This window comes from Sphaerodactylus townsendi, linkage group LG15 (assembly GCF_021028975.2).
Source record: "Sphaerodactylus townsendi isolate TG3544 linkage group LG15, MPM_Stown_v2.3, whole genome shotgun sequence".
In the NCBI taxonomy this organism is placed as follows: domain Eukaryota; kingdom Metazoa; phylum Chordata; class Lepidosauria; order Squamata; family Sphaerodactylidae; genus Sphaerodactylus; species Sphaerodactylus townsendi.
The window spans coordinates 38,007,438-38,034,513 of record NC_059439.1 but is presented as its reverse complement, the minus strand read 5'-3'; the positions used below and the strand labels follow the sequence as shown (position 1 = coordinate 38,034,513).

The 27,076-nt window shown below is 51.7% G+C and overlaps 1 protein-coding gene across 1 annotated transcript; it reads left to right on the top strand.

Moving 5' to 3' along the window:
- The first annotated feature begins 645 nt into the window (after positions 1-645).
- POLR2A (RNA polymerase II subunit A) lies at positions 646-27,076 on the top strand. The gene is given in 32 exon segments (XM_048517215.1): positions 646-1,028; positions 2,111-2,243; positions 2,335-2,471; positions 4,368-4,541; positions 6,226-6,507; positions 7,247-7,408; positions 8,041-8,261; positions 8,346-8,478; positions 9,826-9,950; positions 11,163-11,373; positions 11,630-11,839; positions 11,991-12,159; positions 13,176-13,270; positions 14,030-14,233; positions 14,328-14,550; positions 15,162-15,345; positions 16,219-16,390; positions 17,619-17,724; positions 17,892-18,097; positions 18,997-19,221; positions 20,212-20,458; positions 20,560-20,660; positions 21,606-21,710; positions 22,093-22,275; positions 22,899-23,033; positions 23,035-23,115; positions 23,232-23,418; positions 23,527-23,640; positions 24,789-24,938; positions 25,031-25,354; positions 25,411-25,927; positions 25,961-27,076. Coding segments are annotated over 32 exon segments (5,898 nt in total). The 5' UTR covers positions 646-938; the 3' UTR covers positions 26,253-27,076.

Sequence of the window (27,076 nt, the reverse complement as noted above, 5' to 3'; positions counted from 1 at the left end):
TTTAGGGGTGCCAGAAACACAATGCAACCAAAATAAAGGAAAGAAAGTCTGCGTGCAACCGGTGGGTCTCGCTGTCCATGCATAGGATCGGGACTGTGCAGAACTGCACGTGTCTGGAGATTGTCCTGGAAAGCATAAAATTAATGCAACGACTTGTTAGAATTAAATGATCCCCAGTTTCGAAGTTGCAGGAATGGGGGCTGGGAAGGGTGAGTGTCTCGGGAAACACAAGTTGCAATGCATTCGACCGTACAAGTCGCTGTCCAGCACTTGCTTCCAAGCACAAAAAGCACCAAAGGGATCTGGCGGAAGGAGCTTGCAGTAAAAGCTCCCGTCCCCGATCGCCTTGTGGGTCTGCAAGATGCTGCAATCGAACAAAAAGAGACCTGCCGAAACAGAGAAAAACACAGAAGGCTTCCAGCGGCCCCCCTCCCTCCTGGACTTGGTACGGTCCTCTACTCCTCCAGGGGACGGCCCCCGTTCTCTTTCCTCGTTCCTTAACGAATTTAGCATAGTCACGCCTCCTTGAGGACGCAACTGCAGGACCGCCCCCTTCCCCTTGCTGCTTGGCTCCGGCGGCCCCGTGGAGGGGGGCGAGTCTATATAAAGCGACGCTTGAGCCCGTCTCCTCTCAGTCGCTCTGAGGAGCGCCGCGGAGGAGGACCGGGGGAGGGGGAGAGGCGGCCGGACGTGGTCGCGCGCGGGAACCCGGCGGCGGACGGGCGCCCTTTTTCCCCCTCCCGGGGGCGGAGCGCCGCCTCTCTGCGTGTGACGAGTTCCGTCCGCGAACGGCGGCGGGTTCGGTCTTCGGCGGCGGCCGCCGGGAGCGGAGCGGACCGGGCCTCCTCGGCTGAGCGGCGGACAGGGGGCGGGGCTCTTCCTGCCAGCGTCTGAGCGGCGCCCGCGTCACGTGACCCGGCGCCGGGAAGAGCGCCAAGATGCACGGGGGCGCGCCCTCCGGGGACAGCGCGTGCCCGCTGCGCACCATCAAACGCGTGCAGTTCGGCGTCCTGAGCCCGGACGAGATGGTGGGTGGCCCCCTCCGGAGCCCGGGCTCGGGGCCCGCCGGCCCTCCTTCGCCGTTGCATTGGGAAGCATCCACCGGGCGTCCAGATGGCTGTGGGGTGGCTGGAGAACAAGGGGATTCGCGCCCAAGTCAGGGGCTTTGTGGGGGGGGGGGTTGCCAAGGGCTCGCTCTTGGGCCACTGGAGCAGTGCCACGTGCAGCTGCATCTTGGGGGAGCGGGGGTGGGTGGGCGCTGTTGGAGATGGTCTGTGACCCCCCCCCCCCGCTTGTGAAAGGGCCAGAAGGTTTGTACTGTATATCCAATGGTCAGCCCCTTGCCCCAAGTTGTATCTCCAGTGGTCAGTCCCTTGCCCCAAGTTTTGTATCTCCAGTGGTCAGCCCCTTGCCCCAAGTTTTGTATCTCCAGTGGTCAGCCCCTTGCCCCAATTTTTGTATCTCCAGTGGTCAGTCCCTTGCCCCAAGTTTTGTATCTCCAGTGGTCAGCCCCTTGCCCCAAGTTTTGTATCTCCAGTGGTCAGCCCCTTGCCCCAATTTTTGTATCTCCAGTGGTCAGACCCTTGCTTGCCTCCAATTTTTTGTATCTCCAGTGAATTGATCCCTTGCCTGCCAGTTTTGTATCTCCAGTGGTCAGCCCCTTGCCCCAAGTTTTGTATCTCCAGTGGTCAGCCCCTTGCCCCAATTTTTGTATCTCCAGTGGTCAGTCCCTTGCCCCAATTTTTGTATCTCCAGTGGTCAGACCCTTGCTGACCCGTCTTGTAAGCCCTGCCCATGCACAGCCAGATGTGGCTGTTTGCAAACTGTTGTCTTTCTTCACCCCTTTAAAACAATTCCACAGTTTACGCGAAACACAACAGAAACTGACGACTCTTCAGTAGGGGCACAGCTGGACTCAGCCGTGTTTCTCGTCTACTCTTATGGGCCTTTTTGTACATATGGAATTTGTGGGTCCCATTTTGGGTTGAGCCCCTCGGGAACGTGATCTGAAAAAAGGGTTTTTCCCGGCAGAGCGATCCCATTTCTGAAGAGGCTGTCACCATTGTTGTGCCTTGATGTACAATCCTGTTTTTGTTCTTCCGTTGCTTAGAAAAGGATGTCCGTGACTGAAGGGGGAATTAAGTACCCTGAGACGACAGAAGGGGGTCGCCCCAAGCTGGGGGGCTTGATGGACCCTCGCCAGGGGGTCATTGAAAGGACCGGACGCTGCCAGACATGCGCAGGTGGGTGGCTTGGGATTGTTTGGAGATGGGTGGGTGGGACTGTCTCCCTAGATGTCGCCTGATGGTGCCCCCCTACTTTCTTCTTGGGCAGGTAACATGACTGAGTGCCCCGGCCATTTTGGACATATCGAACTGGCCAAGCCTGTCTTCCATGTGGGCTTCTTGGGCAAGACGATGAAGGTTCTGCGCTGCGTCTGCTTCTTCTGCTCCAAGCTGTTGGTTGACTCTGTGAGTGCAAACTGTCCTCGGGATGGGGCTGACCCTTGGCCTTTTAGTGACCCACTCGCCTTACTTAGTGCCATTCGGCAGCTTAAAGAGGAGGAACCAAAACCATGAGTGGCCCAATTTGCAAAAGTTTTTTTTGCCCGGCTGCCTTTGGTGATTCTTAATGGACCAACCACAGCCAGGTGAACGAACAGGTGCTCATGCATCCAGTGTCCAAGTCTTGAGGTTGTCCGTTCCTTTCTCTTTATAACTTCTGAATCTGCTGTCTTCATATTGTCATGCCGAGCCCATTTCTATCTCCTCATTGTTCTGTCTTGGTGACAGCCTAATATATGTGAGAAGAAGAAGAGAAGAAGAGTTTGGATTTATATCCCCCCTTTCTCTCCTGCAGGAGACTCAAAGGGGCTGACAATCTCCTTGCCCTTCCCCGCTCACAACAAACACCCTGTGAGGTGGGTGGGGCTGAGAGAGCTCCGAGAAGCTGTGACTAGCCCAAGGTCGCCCAGCTGGCGTGTGTGGGAGTGTACAGGCTAATCTGAATTCCCCAGAGAAGCCTCCACAGCTCAGGCCGCAGAGCTGGGAATCAAACCCGGTTCCTCCAGATTAGATACACGAGCTCTTAACTTCCTACGCCACCGCTGTGAGCCCAGTTAGAGCTTCCATTTTCCCCATCAACTGCCACTCTAGCAGACATGAGGAGGAAGGGTGGATGGCTTCTTCAGTGGAGTGGTTGTTCCTGTTCCTGGTTTGTTTGTTTGCATGATCAGAGTAGATCCTTATCTCTCCCTGATAAGTGCTTTCCAGTCAAAGACGAGTTCTGAAGAAGCCTAGGAGATCCTTGTATGTTCTCACTGATTTTTTTTGGATAGGGATTGGGGAGTGCTACTCTGCATACACAAACAGCACATGGACAGTCCCAGAGGTGACGGGAAGGAATGAACTTTTGAGTGATTTTTCAAGACTTAATTGATACTGGTGGGTTCAGTTCAGGCAAATATGGCCCTGAATTATCTTTAAAAATTTAATTTCCTGCCTATTTGGTGCTCAGAGTATTTCTTTAAAAAAGTAATGCAGCAGGAATATGACGAAGACATACTAGTGGCAGAAGGAGGGAAAATATTCACAAAGGGGAATTGACACCAAATCCTCCACAAACTGTCTGGGGACAGTATAGCAGCAGGCTCAGGCCTCTGGGAGGTCAGGTTCTATACCCTGGGCTTCTCTGGAGCTTTGAGAGCAGGGCCTCCAGAAAGCAGCAGGGGTTTGGCAAACCTCAACCCTGCATGACTCACAAATTCACCTTAGTGAGGGTTCTTGTATTCAGCTGTAATTTTACACTCAATCCACAAATTCACATAAAGGATCAGTTTAGCGATAGGGCATAAGGAACCTGGTTTGGATGATTCTGAGGGTATAAGAACACAAAGACATTGCTGGACCAGACAAGAGAATGTCTTGTTCAGGATGTTTTTGTCGGGATGGGGGAACCAACAGGGGCCAAATAGTCCACCAGGAATTGGCCAGTGGGCCACAGCAGAGACCACAGTTTCCCACAAAGTTCCAGGAGCCAGTTCTGAATGCACACGTATGGGCAAGGCAAGGTGGGTGATAGGTGTAGTGGTTAGAGTTGCAAATTAGGATCCTGGACAAACTCGGGCTCAGATCTCCACTTCTGCCATGGAAACTCTCTGTGGCTGTCCTGAGCTGGCCTACCTCATAGGTCTGTTGTAGAAAAATTGGGGAGGGAAGAACGCTATTCTAAAAGCAACGTTGAGTCCCAGCAGTGGAGAAAAGTGGGATAGAGATAAATTTCAAATGCTTGTTATGTGGTATTGTGCGGGGCGCAAAAAAATGAGACTGGGAGAGTTCTGGCTCTGACTTTGATCCCCTGTTTTGCAGAATAATCCCAAGATCAAAGACATCCTGGGCAAATCCAAAGGGCAGCCCAAGAAGCGCTTGACCCACGTCTATGACCTCTGCAAAGGCAAGAACATCTGCGAGGGAGGAGAGGAGATGGACAACAAGTTTGGAGTGGAGCAGCCGGACGTAGATGAAGACATCACCAAGGAGAAGGTCAGAGGCGGAGGGAAGAGGGGGGCCTTAATTGGAATACCGTATATACTGGTGTATAAGTCGACCCGCATATAAGTCGAGGCACCTAATTTTACCACAAAAAGCTGGGAAAACTTATTGACTCACGTATAAGTTGAGGGTGGGAAATGCAGCAGCTGCTGGTAAATTTCAAAAATAAAAATAGATACCAATAAAATTACATCAATTGAGGCATCAGTAGGTTAAATGTTTCTGAATATTTATTTCAATGTTTTTGAATATTTATTTTAAAGAAAAACAGTAAACTGGCTCTGTAAGTGGAAAAGAGGGTCAACAAGAACAATATAGTATCAACAAAAACTTTAAAAGTACAAAAATCTTAGCTCAATCAGCAACCAAGCTAAAACACAAGAGTTAAAATCCTTCAAAACTGGATTCCTCATCATCATCTGTATGTCCAAATGTAACTCAACTTAGATTTTAAGAGGGATATTATCAGAAATGGAAAATCTATTAGCTTCCATTGTAAACAATGGGGGATCGGGTACCCTTTTGGGGATCAATAACTTTGGATCCCCTGACCCAAACTTCACCAAACCTGGCTGGTATCATAAAGAGACTCTCCTGATGAGACCAGCCAGGTTTGGTGAAGTTTGGTTCAGAGGGTCCAAAGTTGTGGACCCTCAAAAGGGTAGCCCCATCTACTAATAGCTCCCATTGAAAACAATGGGGAATGGGGGCACCTCCTTTGGGGGTCCATAACTTTGGACCCCCTGAACCAAATGTTACCAAACTTGGCCGTTATCATCAGGAGTGTCTTCTGAGGGTACCCTGAAAATTTGGTGTTGCTAGCATAAAAGCTGCGCCCCCTGCTGGCTGGCAAAGTAAAAACACACAAAAAATGTTAATGACCCGCATAATAAGTAGAGGGGAGCTTTTTCAGCATTAAAAATGTGCTGAAAAATTCGACTTATACATGAGTATATATGGTAATATATTCTTATACTGGAGCCATAAACCTGTGCTCAAAATATTTTGGTCACTCACAAAGCTGGAAATGGCTCTGTTACTGTTTATAGAGAATCATGATTAGTTCCTTCCTAGTTTAGCCCTTTTAGCTTCATAATTATCTTCATTCATGATGTCTAGAACCACGCATAACTAATGCTTTTGTTTGCCTTTCACTCCTCAAACGCTAAACATTCCTGCAATAGGCTACCTAAAACGGGACCGTGTATTTTGCATTTTCAGTAAGACAAAAAATGAACCTCGCGTGATCCCCTGAGGTTTTGTTTGTTTTATTTGAAATGTTTATAAGCCACTCCAGGTGGTTTACGTTGCGGATCATAATGGAATATAATGGAATACATAAAACACATTAATTAAAAACACTCCGATAAAATTGCTGACAGGCTGAAGAACTAATCAGATGCCTTCATGCATAAAATTGCCTTCAGCAGCCTTCTAAAGGTTGAGGGGACTGGGCCTGCTTCCCTGGGGAGGGTTTTCTGGGACTTCCCCTAAAAGGAGCCATTTCAATTATGTTTTGGTGTGCTGCCTCAGATGTGTGTCTGCCTTTTTGTGAATTCTTCCGTTTGAGAAACTGAATCGAGCATCTTCCTGAGGTCCAACGCGTGAGCGGCTTCTCGGGGGACCGAGTGTCACTTATCAAACTGCCACGTCGGTTTCGTTTCTCATCCCCCAGGGTCACGGTGGTTGTGGGCGTTACCAGCCAAGGATCCGACGTTCCGGCTTGGAGCTCTACGCTGAGTGGAAGCACGTGAACGAGGACTCCCAAGAGAAGAAGATCCTGCTGAGCCCAGAGCGCGTGCATGAGATCTTCAAGCGCATTTCCGACGAGGAATGCTTTATCCTTGGCATGGACCCCAAATACGCCCGACCCGAGTGGATGATCTGCACGGTGCTCCCGGTCCCTCCGCTGTCCGTTCGGCCTGCTGTTGTCATGCAGGGCTCTGCCAGAAACCAGGTAGGTGCCTGGCTGGACTGAAGTGGAAAAGTGTTCATTTTAGTGCCTACCGAACACCCAAGGTAGCCTGCTCTTATCAGATTTTGGAAGATAGCCAGGGGCAGCCCTGGGAGTCCACCAAGGAAATCCAGGACTGCTACACAGAATCCGGCAATGGCTGGCCGTCTCTGAATGCCGCTTGTCTTGAGGAACCCTCCTGGGGTTGGCTGCAATTAACATTACTTTCCACCATTATGTTTCAGTCTGGGCACAAGAAAATTCAAATAACCATTCCTTGCTAGTAATCGAAACTGACAAGGAAACTCTATGAAATGAATGTGCTACGTCCAAAACAATATAAGATTCACGAACACACGTGGCACATAGGTGCTGGCTCAAGCAATTTATATTACCTGTTAGTTACTTGTAAAGTATGCCAAATTGTTGGCTATTAGACTTATCAAACTATTATATCTCCATAACACAGATATATCTCCACTTTAAATCCAATTCATGCAACAATTTTTTACAAGACAACCTTCTCTCAAGTCCATAATCCTGTATTTGTTAAACCAACAATGTCCATAATCTTGTAAATATTATTGCGTCATGTCTCTTAGTTGTGAATTTTTTTTCCCCAGTTGATCTTCAGAGCTACACAAATCTCTGGTTAATCCTTGGGGGTGGGAGAAGAGTGCTTGAGGTTTGCTTGGCTAGGAATACCCTTCTGCAGTTGATCCTCCCCCCCCCCCTTTCACAGGATGATCTGACTCACAAACTGGCTGACATAGTGAAAATCAACAACCAGCTGCGGCGGAACGAGCAGAATGGGGCGGCCGCGCACGTCATCGCGGAAGACGTGAAGCTGCTGCAGTTTCACGTGGCCACCATGGTGGACAACGAGCTGCCTGGGCTGCCACGAGTAAGTCTCCTGGACCCCCGAGCCAGCAGAATCATTCACCATCCTGAATGAGTTGATATCTGCGCAGGTGGTCACTATACCGCTCACGCCCAGTTCCGAATCATTTTACGAGCCGATTGAATAGCACTGGACCAAACAGCGATCCTTGTGGGACCCACGCTCCAGATCGTTTCCTTGTATTGCAGGAATTATCTGTCTGCTTCCTGCCATTTAACTAACTCTTCTATAGGTGTCAAACTCACGGCCCTCCAGATGTTATGGACTACAGTTCCCATACTGTAGTCCATAACATCTAGAGGGCTGCGAATTTGACACTAATCCATGGGAGGACCCATCCTTTTATCCCATCACTGCTGTTGCTTGCTTAAGATAAGAAGATAAGAATTAGCCTGCTGGATCAGACCAGAGTCCATCTAGTCCAGCACTCTGCTACTCGCAGTGGCCCACCAGGTGCCTTTGGGAGCTCACGTGCAGGATGTGAAAGCAAGGGCCTTCTGCTACTATGTGGAAGTTCCTTGTCACAAGTCCTTCCCAGACTTGGTGTACCAGGATATTCCCGTTAAAAGTTGTGCTTTATCAGAGATGGCTGCTTTGCCCTCGATTATCTCTGTACCTTCCCTTTCGTCTCGTAGGCGATGCAGAAATCAGGGCGGCCCCTGAAGTCCCTGAAACAGAGGCTGAAGGGCAAGGAGGGGCGCGTGCGGGGAAACCTGATGGGCAAGCGGGTGGATTTCTCCGCCCGGACAGTCATCACGCCGGATCCAAACCTATCCATCGACCAGGTGGGCGTGCCCCGCTCCATTGCCGCCAACATGACCTTTGCTGAAATCGTGACGCCCTTCAATATTGACAGGTGAGGCGTCTCCAGCACTGACATCAACCTGTTGGGGCGCCGTTTCTGGCCCGCGTGTCCGCTAACGCCTTTTGGCCCTTCTAGGCTGCAGGAGTTGGTGCGAAGGGGCAACAGCCAGTACCCCGGGGCAAAGTACATCATCCGAGACAACGGGGACAGGATCGACCTTCGGTTCCACCCCAAGCCCAGCGACCTCCACCTTCAGATCGGCTACAAGGTCAGTGTGGGGCAGCAGTTTTGGGCTCAAGGGGGGAATTGAGAGGAAATATCGGTGGATGCCTGACCAGGGGGAGAATTGGGGAGCCCACGTTGCTTTCCCTTGCGAGCTTTTTTGTCAAGAAAGAGAAGACTTGCCAGAAAGTGGTAGATCTGTGTCTCTAGGGCCCCTTCCGCACATGCAAAATAATGCGTTTTCAAACCACTTTCACAACTGTTTGCAAGTGGATTTTGCTAGTCCGCACAGCTTCAAAGAGCACTGAAAGCAGTTTGAAAGTGCATAATTCTGCATGTGCGGAATGAGCCTAGGTCTGTGGTGGCGAACCTTTGACACTCCAGATGTTATGGACTACAATTCCCATCATCCCCTGCCAGCATGGCCAATTGGCCATGCTGGCAGGGGATTATGGGAATTGTAGTCCATAACATCTGGAGTGCCAAAGGTTCGCCACCACTGGCCTAGGTAAAGAAAAAGGCAACCCTTTGAAATAACGTCTAAATAAAGTGCAAGGGTTGCGGGGAACCAACAGGCACTGCAATGGAAAACGTATTTTAAAGTGTTCTTAAGGAATTCAGTTGTGTGGGAGAAATCTATACACCAGGTTGCAAATAAATCCAATTACTACTTACAAGAAAATATGAACGGGAGAATATGGAAAATCTAGACAGCATCGTAGCAAGTCAGCCAAAAACCAACAAGTGGGAAGCCAGACGAATAAGACGCAATGGCTTCTAGCAGGACGTTTTGACTTCTCTTCTTCAGATGGATAAATGTTATTTTTCTCTTCCAATATGAAATGTGTTTTTTTTTTCCCCTTGGATTAAATTGCTGGTAAAACTAAGAGCAGAACATTCTAGTTTTTGTCTGATAGACTCGCACATTGTTTTCTTGCCGGTAGTGATAAATTTTCTCCCATGCAATTGGGAGAATGTTTTCTGAATAAATTTTAAAAATATTTTCGGCTGCAGTCGGTACCCCCCCCCCCCCTTTAGATCTGTGTTCCTGCTACTCGGCAGCATTGAAATGCATCCCACACACTGTAGCTGTGGCGCTTTTGAGGCGCAGCTCTTCCGTTCCTCCAGGTTTTGTGGTAGACTACGCAAAATAATTTTGAATAAAGACTCTTTCCATTGCTGAGCGTGCTGTTCTTGATTAGTTTCCGTTACTCTTTGTGTTGAAGATGCGTTATAAATGTGCAGTTGGTACATCAGGTACGACATTGGCCGAGACCCGACTGAGTCCCTTTCTGCTTGGCTTGAGAGATGAGCCAATGTATTCTCTGCTCCCGTGTCTGTTCCTGCCCTTCTGAGTAAATAGCCACGCTCGTCTTGGCTTATCCCCTTCCAGGTGGAACGACACATGTGTGACGGAGACATTGTCATTTTCAACCGGCAACCCACTCTGCATAAGATGTCCATGATGGGGCACAGGGTCCGGATTCTCCCCTGGTCAACCTTCCGCCTTAACCTCAGGTGAAGGAAAGAAGTCTCTGTTCTTCTGTTCACCTTTTACACCAGTTGTTTTGGGAGGAAATGAAGAGGGAATACAGGTGGTTCTAAGAAGAACTTGGGAATCGGAGAGCTAGGAAAGAATGCTGAAGGGAAATTTGGGGGGCAGCAGCTGAACTTTCAATCTGGTATTTGTCTCAGTACAGCCAGGGTGGGGTGAAGTCTAGTCTGATGCAAAATTGAAAGGAATTCCCTTTCTGGATGCTGTGCACACTTATGTTAAAAAGAGTTGGTAGAAACACACCTGAAGAAGGTAAAGAGTAAGAAGAATTTGGATTTATACCCCACCTTTCTCTCCTGTAAGGAGACTCAAGGTGGCTTACAAGCTCCTTTCCCTCCCCTCCCCCCACAACAGACACCTTGTGAGGTAGGTGGGGCTGAGAGGGTTCCAAAGAACTGTGACTAGCCCAAGGTCACCCAGCGGGAATGTAGGAATGGGGAAACAAATCCCGTTCACCAGATAAGAGTCCTCCGCTTATGTGGAGGAGTGTGGAATTGAACCCAGTTCTCCAGGTTAGAGTCCACCTTCTCTTAACCACTGTGCCACACTGGCTGTGAAAAAGAATTAACAGTGCATCAAATTTCTCCACAGCACATAAGCAAGCTAGAATTATGTTTTACATCAGAGTTGCTGTACAGACAAGGGAATTGTCCTTTTGGAGCTGAATGTCCAACTTTTTGGTATCTTGTGTAGATCCGTCTCCTCCCACAGAGGGCTTCCACAGATTTGCCTTCATAACCCACTCAATTCTGTGTCCCACTGAAGGGAATTGTACCTTTGTCAAGTGTTGGTGCTCAGAGTAGGAACAAAAACCACAGGTCCTTGGCATGCACAAAGTTCCACTTTCGCCCCCCAACGACCGGGTCTCCGGCTGCAGGCCTTGGGAAGCATTTTTCCCTGCCTGGCTCCTTGGAGAGCGGCTGCCAGTCTGTGGAGAAAACACATGGATCTGTTTTATATTGGGTTCGGCCTGTGTTGTCTGTTCAGAGCGGCACCCTCACTCTGGGATCTCAGGCAGAGATCTCTCGTATCACCCACTGCATGGCTCTTTCACCGGAGATTCCAGGGGTTGGACCTGGGACCTTCTGTATGCCAAGAGGATGCTCTACGCTGAGCCACAGCCCTTCTTTGCTGGCCAGAGCTTCGCTTTTGACACTTGTCTTCCCTCCCGACAGCGTGACGACCCCGTACAACGCTGACTTTGACGGCGACGAGATGAATCTTCACCTCCCGCAGTCCCTGGAGACACGGGCCGAGATCCAGGAGCTGGCCATGGTTCCCCGCATGATCGTGACGCCGCAGTCCAACAGGCCGGTCATGGGTATCGTGCAGGACACCCTGACGGCCGTCCGCAAGTTCACAAAGAGAGATGTGTTCCTAGAGAGGGTGAGTAAGACAGGGGAGGCATCTCCTGATATGCTCGATAAACACACGATCCCGTTTGCGGAAAGAGTGTGGCTTCTTTGCAGAAAGAGCCTGTGGTGTTTTCCCACACAACAGGCGTTATTGCTAATAAATAAATTTGCAGGTGGGCACCTGTGGGAGTCTATTCTGAGATGAGCGGTGCCATCTTAGCGGGTGGGTACCTGTGTGCTGAGCACGGACCCTGTTAGCATCCCCCATATTCTCTTGTCTTCTGCAGGGGGAGGTGATGAACCTCTTGATGTTTCTTTCCACCTGGGACGGCAAAGTGCCGCAGCCGGCCATCTTGAAGCCTCGCCCCCTCTGGACTGGGAAGCAGATCTTCTCCTTGATCATCCCGGGCCACATCAACTGCATCCGTACCCACAGCACCCACCCAGACGACGAGGACAGCGGGCCTTACAAGCACATCTCTCCTGGGGACACCAAGGTACTGCCTCAATAGGCAGGTGACTGGGGTTGCTGGCCTTGTGGCCCACGTCTAGGAGGCCCGTACGGCCTGGCACACCACAGCGGCTGTGGAACGTTTTCCTTGTGGGCCCGGACCCAGCGTTTGCCTTCTTGCCCCTCTTCCCCCGCAGGTCATTGTGGAAAACGGAGAGCTGATCATGGGGATCTTGTGCAAGAAGTCGCTGGGGACCTCGGCCGGCTCCCTGGTCCACATCTCCTACTTGGAGATGGGCCACGACACCACCCGCCTCTTCTACAGCAACATCCAGACCGTCATCAACAACTGGCTACTGATTGAAGGTGAGGCGCCAATGATGGGTGGTGACTTCTTCCACAGCGCCCTGGGGATCGGGGCCCTGAGGGTTTGAAGTAGTTTGTTGAGATGGATTATTACAAGGGCCAGATGCAATACTTTCCCATCGGTCATTACCAAGGGTCGCTACCTATCTGTCCTCCAGGATCGGGTCTGTCCACACCGTAAAAACCAAGTGGAGACTTTTGCTCACATTATACGTGACTGTCCGAGATATGTGGGTATTAGGAATTTCTCTCCTGGGCTGGTCTTTAGACAAACCTGAAGGAGACTCTGACAACTCTGTTGTGGAGCTTTTGTTAAATAATACAGAGGAAAAAGTAGCAAAATTTCTTTTACAAGTGACAGAACTTTCTAAGTAATGTCCAATGCTAGATACAGTTTATCTGTGTTTTGAATGTACTTTTGATTTGTACTTCAGAAATGTCTGTAACGCTCTGGAGCCTATTTTAATATGCCGAATAAAGGTTGTTGTATTGTATCGTAAGTGGTCTGTTGTGGGTCCCCCAAAATGCCTTTGGAATCGTAGTCTGGAGGGTTTCAAGTGGCCTCTCGTGGCTTCCTCCACAGTTGCCTTGGGAATTGTAGTCCTAAGGCAGTGGTGGCGAACCTTTGGCACTCCAGATGTTATGGACTACAATTCCCATCAGCCCCTGCCAGGATGGCCATTTGGCCATGCTGGAAGGGGCTGATGGGAATTGTAGTCCATAACATCTGGAGTGCCAAAGGTTCGCCACCACGGTCCTAAGGGTATAAAGTGGCTGGTTTTTAAAGCTGAGGAGAAAAGCAGGACATAAGCAAATGCGAACACGTACGGGTTGAGAGCCAGCAGGAGAAAAAGGAGGCCCACGTTGAGAGTTGGGTTCTGGGGCCACCCTCTCCAGCGTGGCCAAATAGGTACAAGCTACGCTTTGTGACTTGACACTCGCGTAAGAATGAGGAATTAGCTGCCAGCTGTCTGCCTCCCCACACAGCTGAGTTTGACGCTCGTTTCCTTTCCCAGGTCACACGATTGGCATCGGGGACTCCATCGCTGATGCCAAGACCTACCAGGACATTCAGAACACCATCAAGAAGGCCAAGCAGGATGTAATAGAGGTGAGAACGAGGAAAGGGAGGGAGGCCCTTCCGAGTGTCCTGTTGGTCAAAGTAGAAGAGTTTAGATTTATATCCCCTTTCTCTCCTGTAGGAGACTCAAAGGGGCTGACAATCTCCTTGCCCTTCCCCCCTCACAACAAACACCCTGTGAGGTGGGTGGGGCTGAGAGAGCTCCGAGAAGCTGTGACTAGCCCAAGGTCACCCAGCTGGCGTGTGGGAGTGTACAGGCTAATCTGAATTCCCCAGATAAGCCTCCACAGCTCAGGCAGCAGAGCGGGGAATCAAACCTGGTTCCTCCAGATTAGATACATGAGCTCTTAACCTTCTACGCCACTGCTGCTCTTTAGGTGGAAAGCTCATTAGGTGGATACAAGAGAAAGGGCCTTTTTGGGGGCAGCCCCGCAATTATGGAATAGCCTCTCCAGGGAGGTGCACCAGCCCCCCCGCTTGTGGATCTTCAGGAGGCAGGTAGAAGAAGGTATTTCATTAATGGTAGGTGGAGGGAAAGATCCTAGATGCCCCAGACTGTTGTGTGCTGCCTCTGCAGATCCCTTTACTCAGCTCTTGGGGAGGGTCTCTTGTGTGGCCGACACAACAGGGGCCCACAGAGCCAGGTGTAAAACCAGGTAGAATCAAGGCAGGAAGAAATGAATTGGAGAACAGGTAGGCTTTTCCAGCTGGGCTGAGACAGGACGGGGTGTGCTTTGCAAAGAAGCGCCAGTCCTTAAAAAAGCTTTTGCTTCTTTTCCTTGCTGAAAGGTCATTGAGAAAGCCCACAACAACGAGCTGGAGCCCACGCCCGGCAACACGCTCCGGCAGACCTTTGAGAACCAGGTCAACCGGATCCTCAACGATGCCCGAGACAAGACCGGCTCCTCTGCCCAGAAGTCCCTCTCCGAGTACAACAACTTCAAGTCCATGGTGGTGTCTGGGGCCAAAGGGTCTAAGATCAACATCTCACAGGTAAAAGCCTCGGCCTGCTTTCCGGGTCGGCTGGCCTGCTGTCACCAGAGCTCTGCCTTTGCCCGTCCTACCTTCCTCCGTTGCCGTTCTACAGGTCATTGCCGTGGTGGGCCAGCAGAACGTTGAAGGGAAGCGCATCCCCTTCGGCTTTAAGCACCGGACGCTGCCCCACTTCATCAAGGACGACTACGGCCCAGAGAGCAGAGGTTTTGTGGAGAACTCCTACTTGGCTGGCCTCACCCCGACCGAGTTTTTCTTCCACGCCATGGGGGGCAGAGAAGGCTTGATCGACACAGCCGTCAAAACCGCAGAAACCGGTGATTATGCGGACCCCGGGTGGGGGGCGAAGCCCTATAATGTCACAAAAGGGAGTGGCTGTATTGATTTTATTTATTTATTATTTCAATTTTTATACCGCCCTATCCCCGAGGGGCTCCGGGCGGTGTACAACAAAATTAATACAGTGAATTAGGGCAAACCATACAAATAAAACAGCAGTAGCCCATAAAACTCCAACATTAAAACATACTGAGTTTCATTAAAACAGCGGTAATTTCATAATAAAGGCACCCGGAGAATCCTTTCCTTTAAAACCCTCCCCTAGGGAGCAGTCGGACTCCTCCATAGGAGGATTATCTTGATGGAATTGAACAGGGGCGCCATGCTCAGCGGCTGGTTGCTCCAAAGGCCCGGCGGAACAACTCGGTCTTACAGGCCCTGCGGAACTCACCGAGATCCCGCAGGGCCCGGACAGCTGGAGGGAGAGTGTTCCACCAGGCCGGGGCTAGGGCCGTAAAGTCCCTGATGAGAGAAATAATCTTGTATCTTACATTCTCTCTGGTGACAGTTTAATAATTGCAGCAGGGAATTCCTCCCGTATCGATGTCAGTTCTGGTTTGTGACTTGAAATCCGCCTTTGCCTTCCCAGGCTACATCCAGCGTCGGCTGATCAAGTCTATGGAATCGGTGATGGTGAAGTACGACGCCACAGTGCGCAATTCCATCAATCAGGTGGTGCAGCTGCGTTACGGGGAGGACGGCCTGGCTGGGGAGAGCGTGGAGTTCCAGAACTTGGCCACTCTCAAGCCCTCCAACAAGGCCTTTGAGAAGAAGTGAGTTCTGTGTAGAGTTTGCGGGGTAGAGGGGCTTCCTGCTGTACTTTGTAACTCCCCAGTTTGAGCATGAGTTGCTCTCCCAGTTGTGCACAGCTGCGAGGGGCCAGCATAGTCTAGTGCCGTGGTGGCGAACCATTGGCACTCCAGATGTTATGGACTACAATTCCCATCAGCCCCTGCCAGCATGGCCAATTGGTGGGATCCAGCAGGTTCTCACAGGTTCCCGAGAGTAGGTTACTAATTATTTGTGTGTGCCGAGAGGGGGTTACTAATTGGTGATTTTGCCACGTGATTTTTGCCTTAGTTACGCTCCTCCTCTCAGCAGTAGCGCGCAGAACTGGAAGCAGTCTTACAGGAGGTGCACCGGCGTGTGTGGCAGCCTGCACCTGCATGCATTCGTTTCCTGCCCAAGGACCGGTGCAGCGGCTGCGTCCTTGCCACAGCCCTGCCCAGGAATGCCTAGCCACGCCCCCGTCGTGCCCCGCCCAGCCTCATTGGCACTTCGCAATCCCACCACCATGGGAACCTGTTACTAAAATTTTTGGATCCCACCACTGGTTCTGGGAGGCCCAGATGACTGGGCTAGTCAGCTCTCTCTGGTTTATCCTTCATTATGGTGAGGACAGCATGGGGCAGGCAGAACCAAGCGTTCCACCATGAACCATTTGTCAGAAAGACGAGGTGAAAAAGTTCTGCGGAGACAAGATAGAAGCCGTTGTTTCAGAGCGGTCGTCCTCTCGAACTCTGCTCTTTTTAGCACACTTAGAAGGCCCAGAGTCCTTTGCCGGGTCTTGCTTCAGTCCTTCTAAGGGACAGTCGGGTGTCTAGAGTCTGTGATCTGAAGCAGGAACTGCCCTCCTCTTTTCCCAGGTTTAAGTTTGACTACACCAACGAGCGGGCCCTGCGGCGCACCCTGCAGGAGGAGATGGTGAAGGACATCCTCAGCAATGCCCACATCCAGAACGAACTGGAGAGGGAGTTTGAGAAGATGAGGGAGGACCGGGAAGTGCTGAGGGTCATCTTTCCCACGGGAGACAGCAAGGCGAGTGACGCCCGGCCCTTTTTTCTCTTGAACCCCCTGCGTAGAGCTGGGGTGTGCCCACCCGTGTGTACTGGGACTCTCAGTTTCCCTGCACTGTCTGCAGTCCTGTGATGGGGCGGGAGGGGGGGCTGCTCTCTCATTACCCCCCTCCTTCCCCCCAGCTGCAGGAGGAGAAGTACTAGAGCAAATGTCTGGTCTGCTTTGCTAGTAGTAGCTGCACACCACGTTCCCTGCAGTATCACTGAAGCCAGAGCAAGATGTGCCCTTATGTCCCTAAATATACATAGGTCAGGGGTCCCTAAACTTTCCGGGCACCTTTGTGTGGTGTGCGCAGCCACAAAATGGATGGAGAAGAAAGGAGTTTGAAGAAGAAGAAGGAGTTTGGATTTATATCCCCCTTTTCTCTCCTGTAGGAGACTCAAAGGGGCTTACAGTCTCCTTGCCCTCCCCCCCACTCACAACAAACACCCTGTGAGGTGGGTGGGGCTGAGAGAGCTCTGAGAAGCTGTGACTAGCCCAAGGTCACCCAGCTGGCGTGTGTGGGAGTGCCCAGGCTAATCTGAATTCCCCAGAGAAGCCTCCACAGCTCAGGCGGCAGAGCGGGGAATCAAACCCGGTTCCTCCAGATTAGATACACGAGCTCTTCACCTCCTACGCCACTGCTGCTCATACGCCTATGTGTATAACCTCATATGCCACTGCTGCTCCTACCTATGTATATTTAGGGACATAAAGGGCACATCTTACTCTGGCTTCGGTGATACTGCAGGGAAGAAGCTGTGCAGCGGTGGCGTAGGAGGTTTGGATGCATACCCTGCCTTTCTTTCCTGTAAGGAGTCTCAAAACGGCTTGCAAATTCTGCCAGAGGTGGAGCCAGCCACAGAAACACAGCCACCTGTAGTCATGCAGGGAAGATCCTTGTGTTGTGGCGGCAGCTGTTGCCACAGCAACGGTTCTGAAAACCTGGAGACCCACTCAAATCTCCAGTGGCCAATCACTTGCTGGGCAAAAGCCCCCCACCCTGCCTACTTTAGGAAAAAGTCCTTTGGTTGGTACCAGGAAAGGTATTGGTGGGCCCTGTGGTGGCACCCTTGGGCACCCCATTGGGGTCAGTTCCAGAGGTGAAGGAGCAGGAGGCTGCCCAAAGGGGCAGAAGCCTCCGCTGTGGGGATGAGGCCAGCTCTGTTCTCGCTTGCCCTGATCAGCCCTCTTTCCCTCGCCCCCACAGGTGGTTCTGCCGTGCAACTTGCTGCGCATGATCTGGAACGCCCAGAAAATCTTCCACATCAACACTCGGCTGCCCTCCGACCTGCACCCCATCAAAGTGGTGGAGGGTGAGTAGCGTGCTGGGAGACGCCCGTCCCTGGTGGGGGGGGCGGGGCGGTGAGGGCCAAGTGCTGGGGGGCTGGGGGTAGAACAGAAACTGCTAACTGAAGAGTGTCACGTGCCCGTCCGCGTGTCCAATTGGCCTTCCCCTCCCTCTCCCCTCCTCCGGGCGCAGGCGTGAAAGAGCTGAGCAAGAAGCTGGTGATCGTGAACGGGGACGACCCGCTGAGCAAGCAGGCGCAGGAGAACGCCACGCTGCTCTTCAACATCCACCTGCGCTCCACGCTCTGCAGCCGGCGCATGATCGAGGAGTTCCGGCTCAGCGGGGAGGCCTTCGACTGGCTGCTGGGAGAGATCGAGTCCAAGTTCAACCAGGCCATTGTGAGTGGCGCGGGGGAGCCGTGAAAGTGGGCGGGATTAGGGGCAGGAGCTCCGAACAAAACAGCCGGGATTCAGGAGAGCTAGGAAAACGCTTACCCGGGGGGGGTGTGGGTGTGGGTGTGGGTGTGGTGTGGGTGTGGTGTGGGTGTGTTGTTTGTGTGTGTGTGGTGTGGGTGTGTGTGTGTGTGTGTGTGTGTCAGCCACGGGCAGCAGGATGGGAAGTTGTTTTTAGGTACTCTGAGAATTTAATGTAATATCGTTTGTTAGGCTTAATAGCTGCCTCTCCCCATTTGGCCTTGAGGGGGTGGGTTACAACATAATGTAAAAACGCACTGCTGCTAGTGTCGAAGGCTTTCACGGCCGGAATCACTGGTCAGCCTGTAGGGTTTACCGTAGTTAAGGAAGCAGCATTCTCTCCTGACGTCTTGCCTGCATCTGTGGGTGGCATCTTCAGAGGATCCAGCCACAGATGCAGGCGAAACGTCAGGAGAGAATGCTGCTAGAACACGCCCATACAGCCCGGAAACCACACAGCACCCAACTGCTGCTAGTGTTTTAATGTTTAATTTATTTATTGTTTTAATTGAAACTATTTGCTGTATTCAAATGTTGATTGTTTTGTAAACCGCCCTGAGCCCTTTGGGGGTAGGGCGGTCTATTAAATTTAATTAATAATAATAATAACAATAGCAACAATAATAACAACAACAACAACACATATAAATAAACGTCTTAAAAGTATTAAAACACTCCAGTACTGTTGCAGAAGGCGAAACACCCCAGAATTCTCTTCCTGTAGCCATCAAAGATTATTTATGGGAAACAAACAGAATGTGCTTGGGGGTGGGTCCAGCTTTTGGCCGGCCCTGGTCTCTCACCTGCCTCTTCTTCCCCTGCAGGCCCACCCAGGCGAGATGGTGGGGGCGCTGGCTGCCCAGTCGCTGGGGGAGCCTGCCACTCAGATGACCCTGAACACCTTCCATTACGCCGGGGTCTCGGCCAAGAACGTGACGCTGGGGGTGCCTCGTCTCAAAGAGCTCATCAACATCTCAAAGAAGCCCAAGACTCCCTCGCTGACCGTCTTCCTGCTGGGCCAGTCTGCCCGGGATGCTGAGCGGGCCAAGGTGAGGAGGGCAGGTAACGGAGGGGTCCAAACACTGCACATCTGGCCGAGGAGAATGAAAAGAGTAGGAACCGGAAACTCAAGGGGCAGGCGTAGAAACCTACAGCTGGACGCGTGGCTGAACATTTCTGAATCAGTGTCATGGAATTCAGTCTCTCAACCTCATAGGCTCCTCCTGTTGTCTGCAAATGATCCTGCCGGCTTTTCTGAGCTGCAAGCCCCTTTCTATCCAAAAAGATAAGAACATAAGAAAGAGCCAGCTGGATCAGACCAGAGTCCATCTAGTCCAGCTCTCTGCTACTCGCAGTGGCCCACCTGGTGCCTTTGGGAGTTCACAGGCAGGATGTGAAAGCAATGGCCGCCTGCTGCTGCTGCTCCTGAGCACCTGGTCTGCTAAGGCATTTGTAATCTCAGATCAAGATTGGTAGCCATAGATCGACTTCTCCCCCATAAATCTGTCCAAGCCCTTTTTAAAGCTATCCAGGTTAGTGGCCATCACCACCTCCTGTGGCAACATATTCCAAACACCAATCCCACGTTGCGTGAAGAAGTGTTTCCTTTGATTAGTCCTAATTCTTCCCCCCAGCATTTTCAACGAATGCCCCCTGGTTCCAGTATTGTGAGAAAGAGAGAAAAATTTCTCTCTGTCAACATTTTCTACCCCATGCATAATTTTATAGACTTCAATCATATCCCCCCTCAGAGGTCTCCTCTCCAAACTAAAGAGTTTGGAGCACCAGCGTAGCACCTGAGAGAACAACAAGATCTTTAGGGTATGAGCTTTCAAAAGTTGGGAACTTTCATGGTTGTAAACTCGTACCTCAAAAACCTTGCTGGACTCTTAAGGTTTATGGAAATAGAAGGTAGTGGAAAATACACTGAAAGATGGCAGGATTGCCCGGATGGTAAGCTCTGCCCGTTGCCGCCGGTTTCTTCTCCACTCTCCCCCTTGATCAGCTCCGTCACCCGGTTCCCTTTCCCATCTTTCCAGGACATCCTTTGCCGCCTCGAACACACGACTCTTCGCAAGGTGACGGCCAACACAGCCATCTACTACGACCCCAACCCGCAGAACACGGTGGTGGCCGAGGACCAGGAATGGGTGAACGTCTATTACGAGATGCCCGATTTCGACGTCACCCGCATTTCTCCCTGGCTGCTGCGCGTGGAGCTGGACCGCAAGCACATGACGGACCGCAAGCTCACCATGGAGCAAATTGCGGAGAAGATCAATGCCGGTGAGGGGCGTGAGGAGGGAGGCGGGCGCGGCATGTAGACCACCACGGAGACGCATTTAGGCAGATGTGAAAAATAAAATTCCATGTCCTCTTCCACGCAGGCTTTGGGGATGATCTCAACTGCATTTTCAATGATGACAATGCCGAGAAGCTGGTGTTGCGAATTCGCATCATGAACAGCGATGAAAACAAGATGCAAGAGGTGGGGAGCGTGGACGTGGGGGGCGAGGGAGGAGCCAGCGGGGTACCTTTCTGGGCAGTGGGCTGCTTGGTTGGTCGTTGTGGCTGGATGTCTCCTGATGCAGTTCCTCAGGAAGGGGGCATAGCCTAGGGTGGGGGACCTTCCTGACCGAGAGAGAGAAGTGTGTGTGTGAGCTGGCCCTGTTTTTTGCTAAAAGGCCAGAGCAATCAGGTAGGTCAGGATGACTTCCTTCCTCCGGGTACCGAAAGGGTTGGATCCTGGCATTGGGAGTCCAGGAGCTGAAATGTTCCAAACTACCTTTCCTCGTTGGATGGAAAGTCACTTGGCTACTTCAGGCGACTGGCAGTCTTGGGATACCTCGTGTGAGTTAGCGGCGGTCGTTCCGCACCCACATGTTTATTTTTATTTATTATTTATTTTATTTATTAAATTTATAGGCCGCCTCATCCCCGAAGGGCTCGAGGCGGCTCACAACATGACTGTTTCCAGAACAGTAAATCAATATAACATAAAATCTTAACTCATTAAAATTCAGCAGCAATTAAAACAATAAATACAGATTAAGCAACAAAGGTTGTGTAAAAACACACACACAGGCGCCCGGTCTAAAGGCCAAAGGAGAAGGGAGGAGAGGCAGGGCCCAGGATGGAATCAGGGCCCTACCAGGATGGAAAAGGCAGCTTAGTTCTGGTTTCAGTGGGGGGCAATAGAACCGCGGCCAGCCCCTCCAAAAGCCCAGTGGAGAACTTAAGAGGTTAGACTGCTGGAACAGGCCAGGTGGCCACCCAGAAGTGGCTGACCAAGAGCAGTGGTGGTTTGTTTGGCCCTCTTCCAGTATCACTGTGGTTAATATGTTGAGGGCTCGGGAGGCCGGTTGGAGTAAGCGACACATGGGCCTGATTCCGTGGATGGGGCTAACCCTTCCTCCTTCCCCTTTCTGTCCAGGAGGAAGAGGTAGTGGATAAGATGGACGATGACGTTTTCCTTCGTTGTATCGAGTCCAACATGCTGACAGATATGACCCTTCAAGGCATCGAGCAGATCAGCAAGGTAAGGATGGAGGAACTACCTCTGGGACTTCCTGGCGCCCCCCCCCCCCTCGTCCCCAAGTCTGGAGCCCAGGGGTCCTCAACCTTTTTGAGCCTGTAGGTGCCTTTGGAATTCTGATTTGGTGCGCTGAGCACAGCCACAAACTGGATGCTGCAGCTTGCCTTCGGGCACACAGTGAAGATCTTTGTGCTGTGCTGGCAGCTGCCGCCAAAGTAACATTAAAAAAAACCTGTGCAGCCAGTAGAAGCCCCCCTTGAGCATTCCCCTTTTCTAAAAACATTTGGTGGGCACCAGGAAAAGTGCCAGCGGGCGCCACGGAGCTCACTGGCCACTGCTTGCAGGGACATCCCTGACCTTCTCCCCGCTCCCGTGTCCCTTCCAGGTGTACATGCACCTGCCCCAGACAGACAACAAGAAGAAAATCATCATCACCGAGGACGGGGAGTTCAAGGCCTTGCAGGAGTGGATCTTGGAGACGGATGGCGTGAGCCTCATGCGGGTGCTGAGCGAGAAGGATGTGGACCCCGTGCGCACCACCTCCAACGACATCGTGGAGATCTTCACGGTAGGGGGCTGGCGGGACCCTGAAACAGCTGAGAAAGGGGGTGGGGAAGGCCTTTGGGCCAGTCTTGCTGTGACCTGGAGCCCGATGATAAGGAATTTGGAAGATCATATCCCCAGTGACCAATCAGAAGCTGTGCTCGGCAACGTCCCCTCCTGGCCCCACCAACTTGGTGCAGTCCACAGAAGCTTTTTGGGTCCCTACTGCTTTATTTTCCTGGGCAGCCATTCTCAACCAGGGTTCCGTGGTACCCTGGGGTGTCATGTCCCAGGGGTACCGCAGCAATACTACCGCCCCCCCTCATTTTTGTGGTGTCTCCCACTGGTACCAGCAAGGACATGGAGCTGGCCCATGGGGCAGGGCCTGCCACAAGGTCAGCAGCCACCACCACCCCCAGTGCTTCCCTTCACCCTGGGAGGGGAAGGTGGGGGGTGTGGCAAGCAGGGGCAATGGGAGGGGAAGGTGGAGGGTGGTGGCAGGGTGAGATATGAAGAGTGAGGTCAAGGGTACCCTGACCTCGAAAAGGTTGGGAAACACTGCTCTAGGGAATGCTGTCGAGAGGGTTGGCCCGGCATGGCCTTGGGGGTGCGTCTCTGCCCTGCTGGAGCCTGGTTTCTTTTGCGCAGGTGCTGGGCATAGAGGCCGTGAGGAAGGCCTTGGAGAGGGAGCTGTACCACGTCATCTCTTTTGACGGCTCCTACGTCAACTATCGCCATCTGGCGCTGCTCTGTGACTAATTTCTGCTGACGTGCTGGGTGCATTTTGATGGTTATCACTTCGCCATTTGGCGCTAACCGCCAAGACATTATCGGGCCCACGGCGAAGTGTTCCTTTGAGGAGACGGTGAGCGGCGGGGCAGGAGGGGAGTGTCTTCATGTCCTCCAGGTGTGGTAGAGGGGAGAGGGAGGAGAGCTGTGAGTAACCGCGGGGTCCTTTCTTGTCTTGGCCACCTGCCGCAGGTGGACGTCTTGATGGAAGCAGCCGCGCATGGCGAAAGCGACCCCATGAAGGGCGTCTCGGAGAACATCATGCTGGGCCAACTTGCCCCCGCCGGCACCGGCTGCTTCGACCTTCTCTTGGACGCAGAGAAGTGCAAATACGGCATGGAGATCCCCACAAACATCCTCGGCCTGGGAGTGGGCGGCCGTAAGTACTGGGTCGGGGGCAAGCAGGGAGCAGAGCCCTCCCCCCCAACTCACACCCACACGGTGGGGGCCTGTTCATTGTCCTCTAATCCTTTTCCTTCCCTTGCAGCCACTGGCATGTTCTTTGGCTCGGCTCCCAGCCCCATGGGTGGAATGTCCCCTGCCATGACTCCGTGGAACCAAGGTGCCACGCCAGCATATGGAGCATGGTCCCCAAGCATTGGTACGTATCGGAGCTACGGGTGTGTGCTTGTGAGCACAATAAAGTTTTCATCGGGATATATTTCTGAGCGGACTTTTTTGCTTGGTTGCCCTGCTGCCATCTTGCCCACCAAAGATTTCCCGGATGCAACTGGAGTATGCAGTTTAGAAGGGGTGCCCGTCCCGGCACCCCGAAGCTTCCCTTGTAAAGCTTATATTTATGTTTGTTTACATTTCAAATTTGCTATACCGCTCGCCCGCCCCGAAGGGTTCTGGGCAGTGTACAAAAATCAAGATAAAAACAACAGAAAAACCTTAAAACAATCCTATAAAGCTAAAACAAGGTGTTTAGGGATGTTCTAGCAACCAAAAATTCAGTACGTGAATATACTCTGCCCATTTTTAACTGCATTAGTCTGTCCACTTTGTGGTCTTAAGCACAGGATTTAATTCCCTGTGCAATTGTCTAGGTTCCAACTTGTAGTTGCAAAAGGGGGAGCTCTTCAGTCTCTTGCAGTAAAAGTCGTAACTGAAGAGGTGGCAGAGGCTGAGTAAAGAACTTTTAAAAGTCCTCTCGCCCACAATTTGGGGGGAGGGGAGCGGAAATCTGATGGAGCACAAACGAGTCACGAGATGTCTAAGCAAAATCCCGTGTACAAAAATAACACAAAGTGTTGCAGCTTCCTTAAAACACAAATCTCCCCTCGGTTCACAAATATGAATCAGTTGCCTTTTAGCAGCATTCAGATCTTTGGTGCTTAACAGCTTTGGAATGCAAAGTAAAACTGCGTTCATTATCTCCATAGAAGTATGGACTCTGCAGAAAGGGTAGCAGTTAGAGATTTTTATGGTGTATTTGTTTTCTGCCTATATAGAACACCAGATTTTAAAAAAGATTTTCTCAGTGAACAGACCCCACGTGTTGCAGAAGGCAGCACAGGTGATCTAGCCAAAAGCAGTTTGAAACAAGGACTCTCAACCTCATGGGGTTACAAGCTCTGCCAAAGGTGGGGTGGGTGGGTCTCACAAGCGATTATCTTTTATTTTTTCTGTCTTTGCTTTCCCCAAAGCACCACCATCTCAGTCAGGCACGAAGAGTCTCGTTCCTGGCGTACCAGGGCTGCCCTCCCCTCTAGTCTGTTTTCAACATCTTCCTTTGTTCCTATGTAGGTAGCGGAATGACCCCGGGTGCTGCTGGATTTTCTCCCAGCGCTGCCTCAGACGCCAGCGGCTTCAGTCCAGGCTATTCTCCAGCCTGGTCTCCGACTCCCGGCTCTCCTGGGTCTCCCGGGCCTTCCAGCCCGTACATCCCTTCGCCAGGTGAGCAGTCAGGTTAATGCCCCTCTGCACGCAGTCCGTGGCCCTTAAAAGATGGATGGTTCACTCATCGCTGTTCTCTTCCTCTCCTCTAGGTGGAGCCATGTCTCCTAGTTATTCCCCAACGTCTCCTGCTTACGAGCCCCGTTCGCCTGGGGGGTATACACCACAAAGCCCCAGCTACAGCCCCACGTCTCCTTTGTACAGCCCAACATCTCCCTCGTACTCTCCCACAAGCCCAAATTACAGCCCAACCAGCCCAAGCTACAGCCCCACATCGCCCAGCTACAGCCCAACCAGCCCTAGCTACAGCCCAACGTCACCGAGCTATAGCCCAACCAGCCCGAGCTACGCCCAACGTCACCTAGTTATTCTCCCACCAGCCCCAGTTACAGCCCAACGTCGCCCAGCTACAGCCCCCAATCCAGCCTCGAAGCAGGCAGCCCGACAAGCCTATCCAAGCTATAGCGCTCCAATCCAGCCCGAAGCTACAGCCCAAATCTCAGGCCCGAAGCTAAGCAGCCCAATCCAGCTCTGAAAGCTATAGTCCCGACGTCACCGAGCTACAGCCCAACATCTCCGAGCTACAGCCCCACCAGCCCCAACTACAGTCCGACATCTCCAAATTACACCCCGACTTCTCCTAGCTACAGCCCGACATCTCCCAGCTACAGCCCGACATCTCCTAATTACACACCTACTTCTCCAAACTACAGCCCGACTTCCCCTAGCTATTCGCCCACTAGCCCCTCCTACAGCCCGACTTCGCCCAGCTATTCTCCCTCCAGCCCTCGCTACACCCCACAGTCACCCACTTACACCCCCTCATCGCCCAGTTACAGCCCCAGCTCCCCCAGCTACAGCCCAACCAGCCCCAAGTACACCCCGACAAGCCCGTCTTACAGCCCCAGCTCCCCAGAATACACCCCGACATCCCCCAAATACAGCCCAACCAGCCCTCTAAGTATACAGCTCCTCGACCTCGGCCAAAGTGCACAGCCTCGGGACTCCTCAGCTTAAATACATACAGCCCCACCACGCCCAAGTACAGCCTCACTAGTCCCGGACACTCTACTCGCATTGACGCGTCGCTCTGTCTATACTGCCGACTTTCTCTCCGGCATACAGCCCGACAAGCCCCACTTACTCGCCGACGTCCCCCAAGTACAGCCCGACTACCTTACCTATCTCACTGACCTCTCCCAAAGGCCATTCCTACAAGTGACTCTCCAACTCTCCACCTGGTTGCTACAGCCCAATCTTCACCTATCATCGTACAGCTCCTTCACCAGCTCCGCCATCAGTCCAGACGGCTGAGCTAATGTAAGACAACTGAGGTCCATCAAGGCGGCATCTCTCTCCTAACGATCTCTGGGGGCGCAGAGGAGGGATCCGGTTGTGTGGGGAGACCTTCCCTCCTGCCCTCCGCATTAGTTTTTTTTTTCTCAACAGGGGGTTTTAAGCTCCATCCACTACTGCCACTTTTTGGCATTTTTACCTTAAAAATAATCACTCAAGACTACCTAATAAAAGCTACACCAGTACCTACAGGAGGTGACTTCAGTTGCAACTTGAGATCAAGGGCGGCACAACACGCCCGCCCTTCGCCATCAGCAAGATGAAGAAACCAAACCTCTGATCTTTCAGAATCAGGGAGCAACGCCTGGCTCCCCGAAACGCTTGCTTTTCTAGCTGCAAGTATACTCGTGCTTTTTTTCGTATCCGCCAGGAATTATTTATGTTGAAAAATTTACGAAGTTTCTTGACTTTATATGCTTTCTCTGTGTGTGTTTTTTTCCCCTTTTGATTGAGAAATAAAAAGCTCTGGAAAGTGTTTTTAACTCTTAAAACATTTGTCAAGTTGGCAGAATGATTTCTTTCCTGCATAGCATGTTAAAAGTTGAGCCATTTCCTGGGTCCCTTTCTGTTCCCATGGGGGTGGACGTGTGTATGCAGTCTGAGATTACTTTCAGTTCCACTTTGTGCTAGGCAGAGCAATTTAAGAGGACAAACATGTGACTGTTGTGTTGGTTCGGGGGCTACTTGAAATGTCATTTTGTTGGGTGTTTGAAATTCTCGCTTTCTGGCAGTGCAAAACCTGTACCTTTCAGGAAAAAAAAATAAAAAAACTTTTTTACTAA